At 32.2% G+C, this 24,249-nt stretch overlaps 2 protein-coding genes across 4 annotated transcripts in view; both read left to right on the top strand.

Moving 5' to 3' along the window:
• Positions 1 to 24,249, top strand: part of LOC113397708 (uncharacterized) — a 196,517-nt gene that overhangs the window by 131,515 nt on the left and 40,753 nt on the right. For all 3 annotated transcript variants that reach the window (XM_026636151.2, XM_026636154.2, XM_064218606.1), the window contains exon 25: positions 19,498 to 19,700. In XM_026636151.2, coding sequence (XP_026491936.2) covers positions 19,498 to 19,700 — 203 coding nt within the window. The remainder of the gene's footprint in view (positions 1 to 19,497; positions 19,701 to 24,249) is intronic.
• Positions 1 to 24,249, top strand: part of LOC135193967 (U6 snRNA-associated Sm-like protein LSm6) — a 388,927-nt gene that overhangs the window by 24,385 nt on the left and 340,293 nt on the right. The window lies entirely within an intron of this gene.

Below are 24,249 nucleotides of genomic sequence, written 5' to 3' on the forward strand. Positions count from 1 at the left end.
TATTTAATGAATATACGCGTAATTGCTCGAAATTGACTTTAACATGAAAAATAACACAAGTCTAGTAGATACACGCTCGTCAGTCTCAATCCATCAAGTACCAATTATCCTTTAAACCGCATCCCACTCTCGCAAATTACTTTTCTAAATGATCTCACCTACATATAATAAGGTCTGCTGTACCCTTTGCCAGTAACCGAATATGGTTTATTAAAAAATATACAAGTTAAAAAAGAAAATATCTTTTCAATGTATTGGAATTTATTTCACCAATCGATATGGTGAATATACTTTATCTTTTTTTTGTGGAGAGCCGAATTCGCCTAATGGTTAGAACGCGTGCATCTTAACCGATGATTGCGGGTTCAAACCCAGGCAAGCACCACTGAATTTTCATGTGCTTCATTTGTGTTTATAATTCATCTAGTGCTCGGCGGTGAAGGAAAAAATCTTGAGGAAACCTGTATCTGACTAATTTCAATGAAAGTCTGCCACATGTGTAACCAAACCTTCTCCTTAAAAGGAGAGGAGGCCTTAGCCTTGCAGTGGGAAATTTACAGGCTGTTCATGTAATGTATTTTGTGCAGTAGTGAAACAACTATTAAAAAAGATATATGTCGTGGGAAACTCTATTGGAACGTAGTGGCTTTATTTAAATATTATGTATTAAATAACAGCCAAATGGAATAAATTAATAACACTTTAGAATAATTAAATTAAAAGAAATAAAATTGTTATTAAAAATCCCGTGTATATGATACAATAACAAAATATAAGAGTGGATATTGTTATATTAAATCTTACATAATAGAAGTAGGCAGTAAAGGAGAAATGTTCGCCTGGAGGGCGGGCGATAATGTTTTTTTCTTACGTAACGATTCCTGCCAGTTCACTCTACTAAGCCGCATTAAAGAACTTCGTTCCAAAATTACAAATCTAACGAAATTTTATCAAAACACAAACGAAAGTTCAAATCAGCTAATTTTATCAAATAACAGCGATATAAACGGAAAAAACGTTGGCTCCTTGAAAATCCTTCACGATATTTTTATTGATTGTATTTTTAGATGTTGAAAAAGAGTAACTACTGAGTTTCTCGCCGGTTCTTCTCATTCTGAACCGGTGTTAGTTTTACTTAAAATTGTTTGTTAAATGACGATTCAAAAGTGCTTGTAAAGGCCTTCTTGAATAAAGTATACTTTGATTTTGATTTATAATATTGGAAAATATTTTTCTGTACAGCGCAGTATTGTATATCAGATATGAGCACAATCACATGAAAAATTCTATAGTCAGTGGTGATTACCCTGCCTCAATTCAGATCCATAGCCTAGTCTAGACTAATTAAAGTTATTAATGGTCGCCCAGACGTCGAAATTCATCAATTATCATTATTAAAAAAAAATTGAAAAACTAATATGAATTTCCACATTTAGAACATATTTTTTTTGTAATTTTATCGTTAGCCCTAAAGCTCGTCAATACTAACATCTACCATACAAAAAAAAGGAAATCGGTTGACAACCAGAGGAGAAATAGGCATTATATTTCTATTTTGCTTATTTACATAAACATGTTCAATACTTCGTTAAAAGCGTACATATTTCATAATGGAAGTGATTATAACTACTTTTAACGATAAATCTTCAAAATATAAATAACCAAGCTGTTATAATATTTATATTAAAATAGGTCCCTTTTAATTGGACAATATTAATTAACATAATAACGGCTATATAATAATGATGATGAATAACCACGGTATAAAATTATTGTAAAATTATAAGTTCTTCTATATATTTATTATTATTAGTCTGGAGTATCCTATTCTCTATTCTATGTGCATAACTCTATATCTTTTGCAAAGCAACACCAGTCACTCTCGAAGGAGTCCAACTCTAGCTTATCTCGCCATCTTCTCGTCACTGGCCATTGCAAAGGATTTGGTTTTGTTATTTGAGTTTGTCCATCTGACACGCAACAGACATTTCACTTTCAGTTCCATTTCGGTTTCATTTTAAGTTGCTAGAAAATCGGCAAAGTTGATAACAACCCTTTTTAAGTGCAAATCTCTTTCAAGTCAAGTCCAAGTGGCAGTTTAACTTAAGTAATTCTAATTCTAAATTTTTTTTTTAATTTGATTAGCTGTAACCAATAAGATTTTATAGGAACACATATATTTAAGAAATTATCAAAGTTAAGTAGGTAGATAGATGAATTCGTATAATTCCATTCTCTGATTTTTTTATAAGTCTTCCTGGCAACCATAAATTTTGGATGATTTTTCTTGCAAACATTTTAAATCACCAAGAAATTTTCATGAAATATTTGTTGGATGGTTCATATTAATAATCGCCGTAAATCGTAACTGAAATGTCGTAAAACACATACCAATATAAAAATTATGTAACGGAACTCATAAAATTGGGTTACGCAATCATTGGCCGCATATTTCAACAATGATTGTACTACTCAAAGATATTTCATTTTCAAGGGTTTTTCAAGGCAAAAAATAACTGTGATGGCCCAGAGGTTAGAACACATCAATCACGACCGATGATTGTAGATTCTATCTAGCTCACCTTAATTTTTGCTCGGTGGTGAAGGAAAACTGCAAGTTTCGAATGAAGTTCTACCCTATGTAAGGATACCTGATTAGATAGATAGGTAAAACCTCTATTTGCACCATAAATATTCACACTCAAATAATCTGCAAATATAAAATTAATCATATTTCTTTAAATTTAATCTTATATTTTTGAAACTCAGTCATTTTCTCACTAAATTCATTGGAACCCCGGCCCCTAAGCTAGAAAAGTCTTTGTCTTAGGCGGCAGTGCCTTCCCAAATAGTGTTTCATTACATTGAACATACAAGCTACTAGGGCACTTAAACAAATAATTTTATACATCATTTTGAGTTTTCCATTTTGTATGATTTAACATTCTATCAAACGTCAATAGTGCAATGGTTTGCGGTGCAGGTTCAATCCTAACCCCTTGGGCTATAACTATATTAAAAAAAAAAGCAACCGGTGTAATGTCAATCCCAACACTGATATAATAATTTAAGAGGCTCCGTCTTTAAGTAGTCAGAAACCAAAAGTGTATTGGCGATGTCAAAAGTTTTTTTTTTGTCTGTATTAAGACTAATAGCATCACAGGATTACTCAGGGTGAGTGATAATAGTAAGACTCAGCTGTGAAAATTGAAACCTACGTCAGAGTCAGAATTAATTACCGTTTGTCCGAAGGATGCCTTGTCATCGCCAGGAAGGGACGGAGGCTTCGCAAAGCGATGGAGCTGGCGTCCTCATAACCTTTTTAATAAGTTAAATCATCCATCAAACATTAAATCAAAATCATATTGTTTTTTATTTAAGCGGTTTTCATAAGAACTTTTGTATCGTCAAGTTATAGGATTACATTGATCGTAAAGCTTCCAGAACGTTGATCTCAGAAACTCAGCTGTAACTCCTCCAGATGAAATTACATAATGGACTATATAAAATTATTATTTTCGTTTTATTTTTCAATGTATAAAATAAGGCTATTTCACCCACCTGATGTTAAGTCATCATCGCCCTTGGATATTGCTACCGTATAAAATATTAACCATTCCTCATACATCATCAATATAACATGCAATACGCCACCAACCTTGGGAACTGAATTATCACGTCCACATAACACTTAATACTCATTATTGCTGTTTGGCGCTCCAGATCCAGACGTGTACCAAGCCGTACCAAAAAAATATTTTATTAAATTTTTATTATCGAAACGACAAATGCTTTCTCCGCACTTTGATGATACTATCATCTGTATTGAATAATATATCGTATTAATTATTACAACTTCAACATAGGATTTATTGTTATATTCCTTTGAATATAAAAATATCCCTTTGGATATCTTTATATTCCTCCTAGAAAAATCTCCGAAAGAAACTGAGGGAACTCAGAGGATTATTGTTTCTATTTAAACATTATTGTTTAGAGTCATTTTATTATATGTATCATTCCAAAGGCGATCCCCAAGATGTGTTGTCATCTACAAAGATCTTAGGTTAAAATACATAATTTTTAATTTTAATATTAATACCTGATTTTGAATTTATTATAGATCCTTTAAAAATATTAATCACAAACGAATTAAACCTCTGATATGATAATTTGGTACATATTTTTGATTATTAATTTTTACTTACATACTGATTCAATTATAGTATACAAGGGACATGCCCTTATGCATCTTACACTGGCTCACTCACCGCTCAAACCGGTACACAATAAAACTGTTTTGCAGTAGAATATAATTGGGCGGTACCTACCCAGATGCTTTTGCACAGAGCCCTACCACAGAGTAATAAATAATATATGTATATATATTAAATGAGGAGACATTTTGTTTGTGTTCCAAAACTGAAAAAAAACTGCCAAACCAAATATTGTGTTGGCCTAAAACGGAAAAAAACTGAAATTTTCGAAGAAGGTTTTAGAACATAAATTATAAAACGTGGCAGACAACGTCTAGTGACTTTGAGTGTTTGTGTATTTTGCATATGTGTATCTGTATATTTTAATATTAGGAGTCTTCAGGAGAGCTAGGAAACTCGTACTGGGTTACCTCGTTTTACGAGTGCCTCTACCTTCCCTATTCCCCACATATAAATATAAATAATTAACCGAATTTATCCGACACGTGGAAATCAATCGAAGATCGCGTACAAGGCGTTATAAGCATTATGCATATTCGCTTAGGAGTTGCTTTAGTTTAACATTAAAAAAATATTTATTCATTTATCAGTATAGGTCTTTTACATGTGAAATTTTAGTGCGTATGTTTCTGTATATGTCAAATTTTGAATAAACTTAGAACTCAAAAGATCTTATGTTGTATTGAGTTTATGCGATTTATTTATTTTTTTAAAGCAATCTTTAAAAAAAATATATTAACACAATAAACGGAATCTGCGACTGACAAATAACACAGTCAAAGTCTTTATTTAAGTCTGAAAGGCAAAAAGCTGTCTCTTGCACATTCGAGGTTTTGTCTCGCTTCAACTAGAATGGATCTAGTGTTTGTATTGTTATAAAGGAACGTTAGTCTGTTGAAATGAAAATTTTCAAGACCTTTCCAACATAAAGCATCGCATCTTGTTTTTTGTCTTCCTCTCGGGATAAAATAGTGCTCGCTTAACGGCTATGGAGCCGTCATTCATCAGCAATGTCCTTTATACCATTCATTTGGGGTTAACGCTGTGTAAACTATACTAATATTATACATAACATAATCAGCCTGTAAATTTCCCACTGTTGGGCTAAGGCCTCCTCTCCCGTTGAGGAGAAGGTATGGAGCATATTCCACCACGCTGCTCCAATGCGGGTTGGTGGAATACACATGTGGCAGAATTTCGTCGAAATTAGACAAATGCAGGTTTCCTCACGATGTTTTCCTTCACCGCCGAGCACGAGATGAATTATAAACACAAATTAAGCACATGAAAATTCAGTGGTGCCTGCCTGGGTTTGAACCCGAAATTCATCGGTTAAGATGCACGCGTTCTAACCACTGGGCCATCTCGGCTCGATCTAATATTATTAATATAAAAAATTTGTATGTTTGTATGTAGAGGGTAATCTATAAAAAATCACCGGTAGAAAGCTTTATTATTGATGAGTGATATATGGCACAAATTATATTTATTTCATATCATTTACTTTATTTATGAATTGCATCCGTGCGAAGTCGGGGTGAGTCACTAGTATATTATAATAGTAGATAAGGCAAAGGCCGACAATTTTATAAAGCAGCAACCAGACATAGGATACTCAAAGGATTTAGATTCGTATATTTTAAAAATGTAAGGTGATGGAGACATTCTCAGGTTCGGAATTGCTCAACGCTACATCTGGTTTCTAGTTATGGACTTTTGTCGATATTGGACGCCAACTCTCTTTGTGAGTGATTTTGTCGCTTTTCTGGAACGATACATAGAAGGATTTATGACTTTTCTTCTTGGGAAAATGGAATAATTTTAGGTCACTGACATTAGCCTGTCTATCCAATGACACCAGGATCACGTGGCGCTATTTACGCGCGATGTTTTCTAAAGTGACAGTTTCCTTTAGCTTTGCTGATCGTGTGATCAGTGAAGGAGCTTAGGGAACTTAAGTTGCATAGATAATACCGCGAGGAGTTAGTGGATGTTAGCGTTATGAGTAATATCGTTTGCAATACAGCTAAAAGGTATGGTGATACATTGAGAATCGTACAGACGTGTAGAAAAGTGTTTTATATTTTTTATACGTGTTAACTATTAAGGTTTGAGTGATCGTAGCACACTAAAACTATAGAAAGCCAAATTGTATTTATATACATAATATTGTCATATTTAATAGCTCTTGTCGTAATAAAAAGGAAAAATAATGATATATGTTAAATAGTATATGTATACGCTCATGTATGCGTATATATATAAAGACATCTGTATTGCGTTGTAAACTTAAACATCTTGTCGTCGTGATTGAGAAAATATTATTTGTTTATACCGATTCGTATTTGAGCTCTAAATAAAAGTATTTATCTATGGACTGGGTATGTTGTATGACGTGATGCTTATACTATATTGATTTAATATTGCTTCAAATCGTTAATCGTATTGATGTATTGCACTTACTCCATGTAAATTGTATACAACAACAGAAATATATATTTAGTCATTCATATAGGTAAATAATTACCATTTACTGTAGACATTGGCTAGGTAAGAATTATTTACAATCTTTTACATCGCCAATGCACCGAGCAATTTTGACAAATAAGATGTTATGTCTCTTGTGTCTCTAGTTACACTGGCTTACTCACGGGAGGATATCAATATGAAGTATTACTGTTTGCCGTTAGAATATAGTATGATGAAAGTCAAAGCATATGTGTATGTAAATTACGTCGGCTCTCGGATTTCTAATTATATCAAAACATTTCTGTGAATGTACAGACACAACACACTGCAAATATAAAAAAAAAAAATGTTTATTAGTCATATTAGACTAGTTGATGTTGTTTACATATCCATGCTCACTGTTAGATTTGCATAGAAATACTTGTTCATCGGCAACAAGAATCGTGTTTCCGTTTCCGTAAATATCAATGTGCTGAATATATGTCATAAACATGTCGTTCAAAGTCTGAGCCGAGGTCAAAAATCTTTCTTCAATGTCAATTACACTTATTTATTGGCCTGAGATGAACCGACGAAAGAAATTCAGAGGAACTTATCGTAATTACATTTTCATGTAATTTTCATATTTACGAGTACATATGGAACGGCTTCGAAGCGATCGGTTCATTTCCAACTATTGTATTAGATAGTATGTATGTATATGGTTTAAGAGATAGACAGATAACTGAAGTTTAAATGCGATTAAGCACTACTGAATTTACATGTATACATTAACAGCCTGTAAATTTTCCACTCCTGGCCTCTTCTCCCTTAGAGGAGAAGGTTTGGAGCATATTCCACCCCGCTGCTCCAATGCGGTTTGGTGGAACACACGTGGCAGAAATTCGTTGAAATTATACACATGCAGGTTTCCTCGCGATGTTTTCCTTCACCGTCGAACACGAGATGAATTATAATCACAAATTACGCACATGAAAATTCAGTGGTGCTTGCCTAGGTTCGAACTCGAAATCATCGGTTAAGATGTACGCGTTCTAACCACTGGGCCATCTCGGCTCTTAGATTTTTAATTTAAATGTATACTACATTTAATTGGTATTTATAATACTTCTCGTGCTCAGCATTTTTAGGAAATATACATTTGTCTTAAAGGATAAAAAAAATATTCTTAGTTTATAGATTATGTTCAGGAATAAATAGGATCCATGTTTGAGTAATATATTATATAAAACAAATATTTAAAATAAATATATTACATAATAAAACTGTTAAATTTATTTACTCATTACAAAGTTGACGCATAGAAAATAGAATAATTTTGTCCTAACTTCATACTTCAGATTTTCAAAATAATAATTGTATCTCACAAAAAACCTAAGCCCTTGGGAGCTTAAATTGAAAAGCTCTAACACAAAAAAAGTTCATAAAATCTGTGTAGTTGTTTATCAAAAATTCAGTGGTATGTTAATGTTTTACACGTACAAGATAATTATATATGTAAACTATATTTCGATTGAATTTTTGTATCCGTAAAACTTTGTATTCGTAAATAAATTAAAATATATTTTTGAATATTATTTTCGTCTAGACACTTTTGTTCGCGACAGTAGCATTTTACATCGCGTAATGGAATCAAGATAAACGTTCGTTCGTCGTCGATTGACTTCTCAATATTCGTTTACGTATCGCGTATTTTGTTTTTATTCCAGTTCTAAAGCTTATCTTGGATGGTATGAAATATCTTTTACGAATTTCATCCGGATATATAGAAACTAAAGACGGTCGAGATATTGAATTTTCATAACATTTAAATGGATAGGCTATTTGACTCGTTTTAAAAATCCGTTTTATATTATTTAGTAGAGGTTAAGGAACCCAGTAAAAGTTGTTTTTTTAAATCTAGTACATATTTGCTGAAAAATATCAAATTAAAAATTCTATATTTAAATAGCGCGCGAAAACGGTAGTTTGACAATACGGCGCTGCAATGGGGTCGGTGACGTCACTTGCCTGTATTGTAATCTGTGGCACATATAATTCTACCTATCCTACTGTATGTCAGTAGGCAAACGAGGTTAACAAGCAAGTGACGTCATCATAAACCCACCAAATCAGGAGCGTTTTGTGTCACGTGACAAAAGTTTAAAAAAATGCATTTTTATTTATGGATTTTTGAATAGATTCATTATTATTTTCAAATTTCGTTAGTAAATAATCACTTTTAAAACTCATAATATATACTGATTACAATAATTGACACTTTATTTTTCGCATTGTCAAATAGCCTATTAAGCAATAAAAATAAAACTATTCAATTTAATATATTGGGCTTAATTTGAGTTGAACTGATGCTAATAGAACTTACAAATCTATCCGGTTTTTTTTTCTAAATATGCAACTAAACCCAGATGTCATTTAAAAAGTTTTAAGCGCGAGAGTGCGTTTCGTATCGTAAGAACATCATCTGCACATCCGAGTGTTGGTACAAATTCATATAATTTGTTTACGTCAATGATTATGTGTAGTATTCTAATGACTACTAAAGTTTTGTTTTATAATTTTCCTTTATAAAGAAGATTAATTTAAGTCAATAAGATTTCAGAGTATATAATATAGAATATAATAATATATATAATATACTGGTGATAGTATTTTGTGGAAGTGTCTCTGGGGAAGAATCTCGTTCTATCTCCAAACATCAATACTTTGTATGGCTGTGTTCTATTTTGAATGGTTGATTGAGATTCAATCAAAGTTTGTGTTAATTTCGATTACATAGTCCATTTACCGACGTAACTTTATTAATAAATAAAAGTTCTTTACCAAAGTAGATGTTAAATTGCGTTCAGTGAAATACAGAAAAATGTAATACGGTTTTCTCTGGCAGCCAAAAATATGCCTAGAAAGTAAAAAAGTTTATAAAAAAATATATATCACTGAAGCTGAACCGTGTCGGAGCCAACAGTGCGCAAAGTATATAACCGTTCCTTACAAGTTACGCCCAAGTGTGTACCCAAACTTATATAGGTCAGATGTTTCCAAACTTGCGGTACTTGGCTTTGCCAAGTCACTTTGCTTTATTGAACATTGTTATATTATATATAGAATTTGTATAATTGTACAATCGTTTTGTAATAGGTATGATTAAGATTCCCAAGCTACGGGATTGAGGAATACTAAAATATTCAAGGACCGTTAGTATCACAGAGTGATTTTCAATCAGTATACCAAAAGTGTTCACTTTGATAGGTGAAGTGTATTGTCTATTTTGTTATTAACATTTTATATACGTACGTATCGATCGACAGAGTAAATATTTCATGTATATGGTATGGAATTGACACACCAGCATTCCCAAGGCGTCACTCGGGCGACAGACTCTAAAAGCCTGCCAAATTTATCATTTTATGCAGTACACTGCGCTTATTCCAAATAAATGAAATGAACGAAATGCTACGATTATCATCAGAATACGTAATCATACAGTGATTACACCACAAAAATAAAACGTATAGTGTTTATCAGTTTTAGAGATTTCTTTCAGCGCGCGAATAAATTATAATTAATGTTTACATAAATCTATAAGATAAAGTTCAATAAGAAAAAATATTAAAAAAAAAGTATTAAAGGCAGATAATTTACTTTATAATTTAATTAATCTATATTAGAGAAATAAATTAATTTTAACAAATACTGATAAAATAAATAGATAACATTAAGTGCTTAAATATATATATAATAATATATATATTTAATATCTATATTAGGGATTGGCCCGGTTAAACAAGGAATCAATTAACTAATAAAAAAACTAAATATCTAATCTAACCAGTAAAAAAAATTGAATTGGATCATTAATTCCGGAGATTAACCCCTTCAGACAAACAAATTTTACCTCTTTATAATACTAGTGTAGATAAGCGAAATGCCACTCATCACGAGATGTCTAAAACTTTAGCTCCGATCGATTTGAAAATTTGCCTTAGTTACTTATTTTAATGTATCCTGTGCAGGTTGGGTGGTATCTCTAGAGAATAGACGCTGTGACCGAAATTATTCAGAAAAACAAAATAATCATAAAAAGTAGATACGAGGACGCTGCACCTCGTCATCTTCCAAAAGTAGTTCAGAGTTCATTAATTCATTCAGTCCCTTTTGGCACGTAAGATGAATTCTTATGGCTTTATACTTTTTTAATTAAACACACGTGTTGTTGCCTCATGTTGTTCAAATTTCCGTATAAGAAATACAGACAGGCAGTGCCAGTATTATTGTGCATATTATATATATATATATTATAGTACAAGGTTTATTATATGTAGGATTGTTTAGAAAGCATTGCTACTTAGTGATAAGATCGCTCCTTGTATATTTTTTATATGTATTGTAATAGTAGTACCTGATACCTATTTACGCTCAAATTTCTGAACCGATTTAGTTAAAATTTAGTATGAAGATAATTTGAGTTTCCTGGAACATACGCTACTTTTTTAAATTCTTCCCTCGAGGGTATTAAATTTGGGTGACGGATTGTGTGTAAAAGTTTGATAAATTTCGCGCGCAAAACCGAAGTATAATTCTGAAGTATAATCGAATAAGACTTAAAAATAAATCAGATCGTTTATCATGTGTTGTGTGTATCTCACTCTGTGTGTGTGTGTGTTTTATAAAAAAAATCGTACATAAACATTAAAAATGTAAAATAAATTTATTTTGTACATAGACAAAGTCACTCTGCTATTACATACTAAAGCATAAAATGTCACTTTGTCAAAGTCAAATAAAAGTCCGAGTATTAACTCCAATATACAGCCAAGCCCTTGAAAAAAGAAATAAGTAGCATAACTGAGGCACGTTTTACTAAGAGTTTTATTGCGGCAAACAATCTAGAACGGTACCATTAATCAAGCTCTCTTGTTTATTGGGTACTCAAAATGCCATATCATTCTGAAATAATTCGCTACCCGAAACTACATATCTCATTTGATTAGACTTTCTTAATTGCCTTATTAATATTAGCGTTTATGACCATGATGCCCTAGTGGTTATAACACCTGAATTGTAATGGTCATTGTGGGTTCAAACTCAGACAAGTCTCAATTCGCATGTGTTAAATTTGTGTTTATACTTCAATTGAAGAAAATCGTGAGAAAATCTGCATGTCGGATGTAAATATGTCACTGATATTCATCAAATCCTAGCCTTCTTATTAAAAAGGAGAGCCTTAGCCTAGCTGTGTGTCATTTATAGAATGTTACTTACTTAAAAAAAAACTGACAAAAGTCCATAATTAATGATAACATTTGTAAAATAATGTGTTATCAGATTCATTATGATATCATAATATTTCTGTGAATGTCCTGATATTTTACACATAACAATATTCAATTATCAAAATATTGTCTAGTTGATGTTCATGTTTGGCTGATACTTCACAGTATAGAAGAATTTTGATAACGATACATTATTGATAAACAATAAAAACTAAAAACGTCAATAATTATATTCGTTTCACAGAATTCATCAAAAGACTCGGATCACATTTTTGCCCCTGTTCATGCCATATCGATTTCATCTTTAGGACTGAAGGGCCATACATGAGTCTATACCGAGCACTCTTGACCCAGAAGCACTTGGTTTAATCAAGACCATAACAATAGTACTAAAGTAGATTTTAAATGATGAAATTCAATATATTGGATTTAATTTGGGGAAATGAGAAACTACGTTGATTCTTGCCGGCTCTTCTCGGTAGAATATATTCGAACCGGTACATAATATATAAAATAATTAGAGCCAGTATCGTATCTCACTTTCTGAAATTTCGAGAACGAATCCTGTAGAGTTTCGAGTTTTTTCATTAAGAAAAAAACCTTTCAAACGGTCTGCTGAAGCTAATGGAAATACAGCCAAATTTTGTGTTACGTTTTCGTTAGGCTTTTTTAGAATAAAAAAATAGAGCAAGTGCGATTCGGACTCGCGTAATGAGGGTTCCATACCACTAGACAGATAGACGAACAGATATTGATGTTAAATAAATAAATAAATATTGGACAACATCACATACATTACTCTGATCCCAATGTAAGTAGCTAAAGCACTTGTGTTATGGACATCAGAAGTAACGACGGTACCACAAACACCCAGACCCAAGACAACATAGAAAACTAATGAAGTTTTTCTACATCGACTCGGCCGGGAATCGAACCCGGGACCTCGGAGTGGCGTACCCATGAAAACCGGTGTACACACTACTCGACCACGGAGGTCGTCAAATGTAAGATGTAACAATAAATTTACGGTTTTCGGATTTTTCCTATACTTATGCTACAATATATCGCATTTTGCCAATTTTAACGAGTCTAGGTCAACGGGAAGTAGCCAATAGGTTTCGATTCGCTTTGCGATTATGTCCTTTACACCTCTACGTACTCCTGAGAAAAAAGGGTCTCGAAGGACAGACAGACAGAAAGACGGAAAACGAGTGATATTATAAGGGTACCTTTTTCCTTTATAGGTACGGAATTCCGTACCCTGGCAAATAAAAAATGAAATTCTTTCGAATTATTTTCATTTAGCGAAACAAATCTGTGACTTTTCAATCAATTTTCGAGTCGAGATTTTATTATAATTTATTTTAATTACATAAAAATGTCGGTTACCTTAAAAATGACAACTTGACAAATCTTCCGAGCCAATCGATTGTGATAAGCAGACTCAAAACCTTGGCCAAGTTATTCGACTTGACCAACTCGTGACTGTTGTAAACGAAGAAAACTTCGATCTTGAACAGCTGACAGTGGATTTCTTGAAAGTTTCGACAGCGTTAAGTTTACGAATCTCGCTATAGTGCGAAGTGGACGTCCTTGACTTGATATAAGGCAAAGTTTTTGGCACGGTGTGTACCTGACTAATAGTTTTCAGGGTTATGATATATTGCTTCTTTCATCGATATGTCTGCGCAAAATTATGATATTTTACCGCATAAGAAGTATGAAGTTGAAAATGGATTATATAATAATCTATAAAAAAAAATACATTAAATTAGATGAAAATAATTGCTGTCTTTATTTCCAAATTTAAAAATAATTCCTGATATATAATGATCCCGTGGAATGGTGATAAGAATACTCACAGAATTTCCCCGTTGAATCGCAATTCAGGAAAAATGAACCAGCCCTCCTGATACCAGTGGAGGTAATAAGACGGGATGTTATACGTTTAACTGCAAATGGAACAAAGACATAATTTTGAATAAGAAGCGAATATTTGCGTCGTTTGTTTCCTTCAGCTTTTTACTCGGAGGCTCCGGCTCTTAATTCTGTTTCCCTGATATGAGACGGAGTCGTTGTGTTCTAGCTTTGTTGTCACAATTCCACTCAGTAATAATTTGAACAATTATATATAATAATATCACTTACTAAAAATAATATGTACTTCAAAATTGAAGCATATACGTAAACGTTAATTGGTTTTCAGTATTACGGGATCGACTTTTTCATTTCACAAATTATGAAAATATTATCAAAAGTATACCATTATCTAATTGTTTAATAAAACTATGGTACACTCATAATTTATATAAATATATTACCTAACTTATATCTAAGATATGATACGGTTACTGTACAAAAGCGGTTTTATTATTTACAAAAATATTTATGAGATAATTTTTGAACGAATAAAATCGTACTCTTAAATTGCTAAAAATTTACGAATTATATTTTAATATACTAATGCTGCGCGTCTTATAATTATAACTTTGATGTTAAGGAAACCCCATAATCACACCATCACCATCACAGTAATTAATTAATTGCGCTTAATTATTTGCGCTGTTTGTACAGTTGCTATTTTTAATTCTTATGTAAATGAAGAAATAGGAGTTATTCAGCTTTATTGTGGTACTACATAGAATCATAATAAATTAAACGTAAATTATGCAAAGGTTATTATTACAGTGATCTAATACAGGCAATCTTTGTTTAAAATAGGGATGAAAGGATAAATGATGAAATTGTTTGCGTTTGAAGAGAATATCTCGATGTCGCGGTAAGTCGATCAATTTGTAAATATTTTTGGAAAGAAAAATTGAACACAGCTCTCACCCGTCGATGAGGCCATGTCATTGTCACAGTCAGTTAAGGTATTCTGGCTGAAAAATATGCCTCCATCCCATTTGCATCAGGTGTTATGGTTTCAGTTCTGACTATCATATAAACATTTCTAGGAGCTTAGTATTTGGCAAGTGGTAATCTCTCTCTAAATACTCAGCGTATTAATGATTACAATTATTCTGTCATCTCTTGCAGACACTTTGCCAAAGTTATTTAATGTTGTAAAAAAAATCTTATCATACTTTCATAAAAACGATCTTAGCATACTTATTAAAATTACTAACATTAATAAAATTACCACAAAGCTGAGAAAAACAATTTTTTATTAGTATCGATAGGCGTACTGACAAATGGGTCGCCTGATTCACTGATACCTGGTCGCCCATAGCCGTCGGCGCTGAAAGAAATAATAACCATTCCTGTCGTCGCCAAAGCACCACCAACTTCGGGAGCTGAGATGTTATGTTCCTTGTACCTGTAGTTAAACAGTCTCTTTCGCCCTTTAAACCGTAACAATATCATAGTAGATAGAACTCTAAATACGAGTGTATATGTATATATGTTATAATGGTTTTTACCAAAATCGATCAGCGAATCTTCGAGACGAAACTAGTTTATTATATAATAAACCCATCCAAAAGGACCATTGAAGGAAATCTCGTTACGTATAAAAGTGTAGATAATGGAACGATTCTCCAACAAACGAGTTTGTAAAACGAATTTAAGCTTTGAAGATTAGGTACCTTTAGAAACATGATAACCTTATCATGTTTCTAAAGGTATGGTCCACAGAGTGGTAGTTCGAGGCTTCTGCCTTCTGCTTTACCAGGGGTTTCACCAAATAGATACGATATGGAAACCTTCAAGAAAGGAGCCTACTCGTTAAAATCCAGCAGAGGATCTGCAAGCCATTCTATCAAATGAACTTCCTGCCCTTTTTCAACCACAATCAGGATTACAGCAAATTAATTTATTGATTTGAAAAACATGAATTAAATTAAAATATAGGTATAAAAGAGTTTTTACGAGCACTTTTGAATCACCAATTGACAAGATTGACTGTAAAGGTTTAACCATTTCGGAATATAGATTCAAACGAGGAGAACCGACGATAAACTTCGTAATACTCTATCAGGATTAATAAGATTTTGTCATCTATACAATCTTGTAGAGAATAGTTTGTCTTATATATTAAACCTTTTTAAGCATACTTGGTAAATGTTAAGGTATTTGCCAGATTTTATTAAATAATCGAATATCTTGTCCCCAAAAAGGTTGTAATGACTTTACGCAGTTGAAACTTGGTGATATAAATTTTATACTGTGATGAAAGCTTATACTGTGGACATACGTTATTTTGATGCATATAAATTGTGGCGTTAGAGAAAGTACTTACTTTAGGTACAAGAGGTGATGATTGACCAGTCCTTAGTTTATTTTGAATGAGTAAATACACAAACGACGGAAGTTGAGTAATAATTAAAAACCAAAAAAAATTTTTTTTTGCATTTGTACATGTTTATACATGATCATTGATCATACATTAAAATCAAAACGATACGCCGATCCATAATTTTATTACAACAAAATTCGTCAGTAGAAAGTAAAAAATACGCTAAAACGTAAAATGGTACTTTTGGAAAATGAGATTTAAAGTTAAGTTATTAAACCTCATCTTTCAAAAATTACCAATTAGGCGCTTCAGCTCTTTTGTCTTTTCCACGGTGATATGTAAAAATACTTGAAAGTATTTTTAATGGCCTGTGTTTGAACTTTAAACCTCGAGGCAGTGAAGTCAAGTTAAACAAAACAAACCACGATCATAATACTCTTTAAACGTTTAAATTTAACCAAACCAAACCGACATAGTAGTTAAAAAACTATTTCTAATATTAAGACGCGTTGTACTTTTTAATACGATATTGCGTTTATTTATTTCACGATAACAATAACAAAAATGTTGGCACTCTGTCAAATTAAACTTACTAAACAAGAACAGCCATTTAATTAATTTTCTAACTCATAACACACAGTAACAAGGTTTTAAATATTAAAAATGAATTCAGGGGAATAGTAAATATGAAAAATTTTATTGTCAACGGCCAAATGTTTATTAAATTGAAAATTTAAATTCGACATGGAAGGTCTTAATAAAAATTTATAGAAATGAACTTTCTTACTTCTAAAGACTTTTCTTATTTCACTAATATTACCAGTTTTTTGTATTTTTGAAACTTGGTGGTAGGGCTTTGTGTAAGCCCGTCTGAGTAGGTACCACCCACTCATCAAATATTCTACCGCCAAAACAGCAGCACTCAGTATTGTTGTTTTTCGGTTTGAAAGGTGAGTGAGCCAGTGTAACTACAGGCATAAGAGACATAACATCTATGTTCCCAAGGTGAAGCATTGGCGATGTAAGGAATGGTAAATATTTCTTATAGCGCCATTATCTATGGGTGAAGTTGACCACTTACCATCAGGTGGCCCATTTGCTCGTCTGCCAACGAACCATAAAAAAATGTTATTAATCAGACTCGAATAGCATATAAATAAAATCCAATACATCGTAATATCATAGTTCGATTTTGTAGAAAAAATATTATTTACATATAAATAATTACTAAATTTTAATTAAAGCACAGGTAGTCCAGTGGTAGGAACACGTGAATCTTAACCGATAATAACAGGATTTAAACCCTCGCAATCACAGAACTAATCTCGTGATTGGCGAACTCAAACATCGTGAGGGAAACTACACGTGTCGGATGAAAATCTGCGATGTGACTCTACCAACCGAGATTGTACCAGCATGGCGGAAAAATCTTTTAATTTTTTTTAAATTAACGTGGAACGAAGCGGACTTACAAAATAGTTTTTTTATACTTATGTAAATAATGTTATACTGGTCCTGGTGTTCACGGATATACAGAAATAAACACGTTATGTTTGTTTTTCGTAACGTCATTCATACATTCCGATAATTTAAATATTATTTATTTTGTTATAATATACAACGGAATATGCGAAAAGATTGACAGTTTACCGGTTTTTTAGCTATGGAAAATTTAGTAGTAGCAGATTGAATGATCGTCTAAACGATATGAATGAATGATTTTGAATGACTGACTATATGAATGAATGATGTATACATAACGTGACCAAGCGTTCATTTTCAAGTGGAACTGTACAGACATGTTACATAAAATGAAAAAATACAATTTTTTTATTTAATTATGACGATGCCTACTTAGATAATGTAGATATTACATATTTAAATTTAAATTTAATTTAATTTGATACGCAAAACTTAACTTGATAGATGAGGAGCCCACATCAAATACCAAGTCGAAATAATTTGAACGCAGACACGTAAACTTAGTACTTACAGAAATATATATACTAAGCTTAATATATCAAATAAATATACAGTATGTACGAACACATAGACGTTATATAGGCATTTTCAACTTTGCCGTTTCATAAATTAAAATATCTGTATAAAACTTGCATGCTATGATAAGCTATGTATCCATTTACAAACGAGCCTATGTGTTCAATAACAGCAAAGCTTTTTATTACTGTTTAGATGTGAATGATAAAGGAACCATTGTGAGAAACTGTTGTATATTTTTAATCGCAAATTGTCGTTGTTCCAGAAAATTTTGACTATTTTCATAAATTCCAACGAATATCATAACAGATCTTTATGTTACTCCTTTTAATCAATAAGTCCTTAACGAATAAAGAAACCCTTCACCTAGAAACGTGAAAATGACAGGCTGTTACTTACGTATAAATAATCAAATACTTATAGTTATTTAATTATAATTGTTGTGTCATAGTATTCTATGTGCATTTACAACTCTTTTAGTAACAATATTGGTCTAAACAGCTTCTTAACAATTATTATTTAACTTATAACGTTATATAGATCTATTCATTCACGAAGGCGCGCCCCTCCGGGGTAAACTCTGCGTTAGTCTTCTTCGTCTCACGCACACTACGACATATTTTCAGCACGAGCGTGGTCACGCGTGCATTAGTACGAGTGGTGACTCGTACTAATTCACGCCGATAATAATTTTACGTCATTGGGCGCGTTTTCGTGAGTGATTAAATATATACTTGTACATGGAGTTATGTTTAATCGATTGACCTTAGGCTCTGTGTATTATAAAAATATATGCAATTATAAGATTTTAAATTAACATGGTTATTTTTATTACTATAGGTATTTGAAACGGGATATTTACCTTGTTTTTTATTTTTATTTGGTGGAGCTCGATAATTCGACATTATCTACGAATGTTTTGTTCACGAGACTGAAGTTTGCGGGTAGATGTTGACGGCATTATAAGTAAAGATGTCGAAATATTAGAGAATAAAATAATCAAAACAATGAAATACTTAATATCAAATCGATTAGGACATAATAAGCTCCAAGATTATACAAATAGTTACACGCATATTGAATGTTCAACATCAGTAATATAAATATTTTTCATGAGCAGTCGGAATAGTTAGCGTCGATCACTCATTAATATACGAATATTTTAACGTTATTAATGCAGCGTCTGTGTTGATAATGGACATATTGATTGATCGATTGATGAATTGAATCATCTATCGATTGATTCGTGTAAGATTGATTGCTTCAACGGATTTATTGATTGATTCAATATATTTGTTCATAGATAAAATCAAGAAGAAATATGCATCCCTCGGCGACAGTGTTGTGGTTGTCAAGTTGGAAAGGACCCCGAAAGCTGGACTCGGTCTCAGCCTCGCGGGCCACAGGGACAGGAGTCGCATGGCTGTGTTCATATGCGGTATGCACCCAGCCGGAGCTGCTGCGAAGTCGTCACCACCTATCAAAGTTGGTGATGAGATCTTGGAGGTGAGTTCACGATTTAAATACTTTTTATATGATATCGAGATATTAACTGTTGCTTCTCAATATATATTCTGTAATGTTTTGTATGTACGGAAAAATATCAATTATTTTATGAGAAAATGTGATTCTCATAGCATTTGTACAAGGAACAAACACAAACTTGTTACTCCTGTTATCCGACTGAATAGAGTCAGTAACTCTTTTGTGGGACAATGTATACGGTTTTACAACAGGATCCCAGAAAGCGTGCAAAACGCTTCTGTTGCCAAATTTAAAAAAAATGTTAAAGAACGCTTGTGTGCGAAAGGTTACTATACAATTAGTGAGTTTATAATTGATAGCACACCTTGGGAATGAAACGATCGCCTCCTGGCTATTTCTAATCATGTTCAATATATGTACTTAATTTGATTGACAAAAAAAAAAGACCCGCTGAGTTTCTTTCGCCGGTTCTTCTCAGGTTAAGGTGTTTCCTTTTCCGAACCGGTGGTAGTGTTTAATTTGACTATCAATAAGTAAGTATAATGCTTCTATATTGAATAAAGGAATTTGAGTTTGAGTTTGAGTTATTAGATATGATTATAAAACAAAATACGTGTGATCGAACGTATGGAACATTACAGTGCGAAGATATGCGTCTCTTTTACTACGTCAAAAGTGCTGTCGCGTTAATTATTTAATATTTAAATATTAATAAAATGTTAATAACTACACATACTACCTTGAATTTGAATTCATTTTTGATTTTGTATTGAATTTTCTTTGTTCACTATAATGTTGCGAGCGCTCAGTCTGCTTTTTTATCATATGAGACTGCGACATTATAAAAAGAATAGTAAGACTAAACAATACGTACTTATAAACTTTTAATTTAGAGGAGATTTTGATTATATGTAACCATATGTATAAGCGCGTATGGAGGATTTCGTGATGATGATGATGAAACTTGATCAAATCTTTATTATATGTAGATTTATATAAATGAATATTTATGTATGTAGAATTTAAAATGATTTTTGTATTCCGATGAGATTTAAAGAATGATGCTGAAAATAAACGTTATTTTTTGTAACAATCACATGAGTGACATCAACTCACTGATAACTATAAACTAATCACTTAGTAATTAATCAATTTACCTCAGTTATAGTGCAAAGACTGAAAATATAATAAATAAGATAAAAAGTTTTAAAAAGGAAGTAAATATATTCACACTGAAGTTCAATGATATAATTTAAGCAGTAGAAGGAAAAATCAGGTTGGTATTTTAAATACAGTGGATTTTGGCTTGTCGTGTAATGCAAGAATTTATAAACAAAAAGGTATTAAGGGCGTATTATTCTTTAGAGAAAAAAAATATAAACGATCTCAGCAACATTCAAACTTTTTGCTAGGTCATGAATAAGGGCTTGATCACGATTACAAAATATATTGCTCGAGGAAAGCTATATAAATCAAATAAAAAAAAAAATTCAATGAAAACCATATTTTGATTATTTTACAATTTTGATTTAACGTTAATTCTAGATTCATCTGTAAAGAATCAGCAAAGAATCGCATTAGCTAACTCTGTTATATCCGAATATAGAAGAACGAATTATTATTTACAGTTGTATTTTATTTACGAAAACTATCCTCAAACTCAATAAATACTAGTACTACGCCTTTGTATCATCTCAAACTTTTCGTAAGATGAAATATGCCTAATTTCGCTGCTCGCTGAATAAAAATCGCCGGTGAGCTTGGAAGATATGTGTATCGATAAATACTTACTTAACAGTAGTTCGTCACGTCTTTGGTATCTAATAAGTTTCACTAATAAGAAATTATTTAGTATAGTTACTAGTACTAGTCTTCACCTGCGGCTTTGCCTTTTTGTGTTTGCTATAAGTAAGCATCCCTTACAAAACCGGTCCGACCTAGGAGTTGAACCTAGGGCTTCAGAATCGCCGGCTCAATAAGCTATCTACAAGACCAAAGTATTATATGTATTCAATTTCGATGATAATACTCCATACTGCAGTGATAATTCAAGTCCGATGCATATAATAATTCGCAAAATAAAATGAAAGGTTAATAGAATTTCTTAGTAGTGCGAGTATATTCAAGCCCTAACGTTCAATATTTGGCTCGCCGCCAACGATATAGTCGCAATATAAACGCGAGAACAAGACGGATTGCTGATCTGTGAGTGAATGAATGAAGAGGATAACGACCGAATGATTTGTCATCTCTTCGGACTAGCTGTCTTAATTTTCACTAAAGATAAAAAGAGTTATAAAATATACACGCTAAAGTTTGCGTTTATTTCAAGAGTTTTTTACTAATTTCGAAACCTATGACAGGTTTTGTTTTGATTTAATTTCATTGTAAGCTGACGACGTCTGTTCGCACGTTTTACACACACACACACACATATATATATTTAATATAACCATAGCACCGCTCTCTACTCGGCCAGTAACTTTTTAGTAACAATTCAGTAAATTGCAATCACGAATCCTTTTTAATTTTCTGCACATCTACGGCTGAAGGTCTCAAAATTAAGACCATAACCGATTTTTTATGTGCAGCTATCGTCCCATAATCACTGGGACAAAAATCGGCTTACGCTATTAATAAATAAGATTGTTACGATCCAAATAAATCAAATCAAATCAAATCAAATCAAAAATCTTTATTCAATATAGAAGTGTTTACACTTGCTTATTGATTGTCAAAAATCTACCACCGGTTCGGAATTTAGCACCTCGGACCTGAGAAGAACCGGCGAAAGAAACTCAGCGGGATATATATATATATATATATATTTTTTTTTTTTTTTAATTATTATTATATACAATGATAATTATAATAATAGGACGATTGGCAAGTATTTTTAACGTTTAAAGATTAAAAAGACCTTTTTATGAGCGATCTAAAAATTGCAATTTTTGATCTTTGAGTTTGAATAGAAATGAAATATCTAAATGGTCTATTTTTTAAAAGAACTTCTCTCGATATTATATGAACAATTATTATTATAGATTTTTATGAGTTGATTCGAAACAATTTGCCAAGAGCAAGAAAGATTTATTAGATATTTGTATTAGCAGGTGCACGAACATTATGATATTCGAAACAGTATAATGTATAATATTGATTATTATACGTGATATATAAATATAATATACTTGTATATGATTACTGGCAAACCAACATAGTTTTGCACGGGTGCAAGAAAGATCAGAATTATATCGTCATAGTAGTTAGGAGAATTTCTGCATCTTCCAATGCATTTTTCACGGGGAATGTTCCGGGGAATTGTTTGGATTATCCCGGCTGCTGAATTTCACCTTCGGACATCTCGTCAAAATTCCAAGTTCCACCCGAACCACCTAGATGTCTGAAAATCCAACAGCGCCATTTCTAATGCATTATCTGCCTCTAACAACCACTCTGTGGAACTAGCATCCACCGTCGGTTTTTCCGAACCGGTACGAATTGGGTACCTTCAAAAAAAGAGCCTACGCCTTCCTTAAAAGCTGGCAACGCATCTGCAACTCCCTGTCATAGTCACTTTTCATCAGGTAAGCCTCCAGTCCATTTGCCACCTACACCATAAAAAAAGTAAGTTTACTCGGTGGTAGGGTTTGGAGGGTAATTGAGCCAGTGTACCTACAGTGGCGCATTGGCGATCTAAGGAATGCTTACAATTTTTCACAACGGTAACGTTCACCTTACCATCCGTTGGCACATTTCCTCGTCTAGAGTTATTCCAATTTAAGAGGTATATATTTTTCAGCTAATATGCATTTTATAAATAAAAGTTGTACCCTATATTTTTTTTAGAACTGAATCATAATTTTGGCTATTTAACCCCACATACAAACAAAAAAATATAACCGATTAATATATAGATTACAAGTATGTATATAATTTGATTTATTGACATGAAGGGCTACTGTTTTTATCGTTAGAAACTATATTGGTCGTTTTACATTTAGTTAACCTTTTAAAGGGATTTAATAAAAGAGATGATTGATTAAGAATAGACCGAAAACCATTCAGTCCGGCATGAATCTCACGAAGACACATAAAACCCCGTCAACATTCATATTGCATATGAGTAACAAATTTTGATAAAAAAAAAAAAATTGTAATCCTATTACTTAAACTGTGACGCTGGCAGATAATGAAAACATAAATGCACATTGAAATAAGATTCACCAAAAGCACGGACAACATGTCTGTGGAGATACAAACATAAAAAAATGACTTGTCAAAATTATTTGTAAGAATGTCCTTGAATAATGTTTATTTAGATATACGATATGAATATTACGTCACGTTTGTGTCAAAAGTTTAGGCGTTTCACAATTTTTGTCTTTTGTTTTCTTTTGTATAGATAAAAAAATATATTGAATTAACTTGATCATACTGGTATAAACTGAAATGCTTTGTTATATAATATTGCGCGTCGTTGCAATTTCAACCGCGAGAATTATTATATAATATATATATAATTATTATATATATATTATTATTATATAGTATATAATTATTATGAGTC

The sequence above is a fragment of the Vanessa tameamea genome, chromosome 23 (genome assembly GCF_037043105.1).
Source record: "Vanessa tameamea isolate UH-Manoa-2023 chromosome 23, ilVanTame1 primary haplotype, whole genome shotgun sequence".
In the NCBI taxonomy this organism is placed as follows: Eukaryota; Metazoa; Arthropoda; class Insecta; order Lepidoptera; family Nymphalidae; genus Vanessa; species Vanessa tameamea.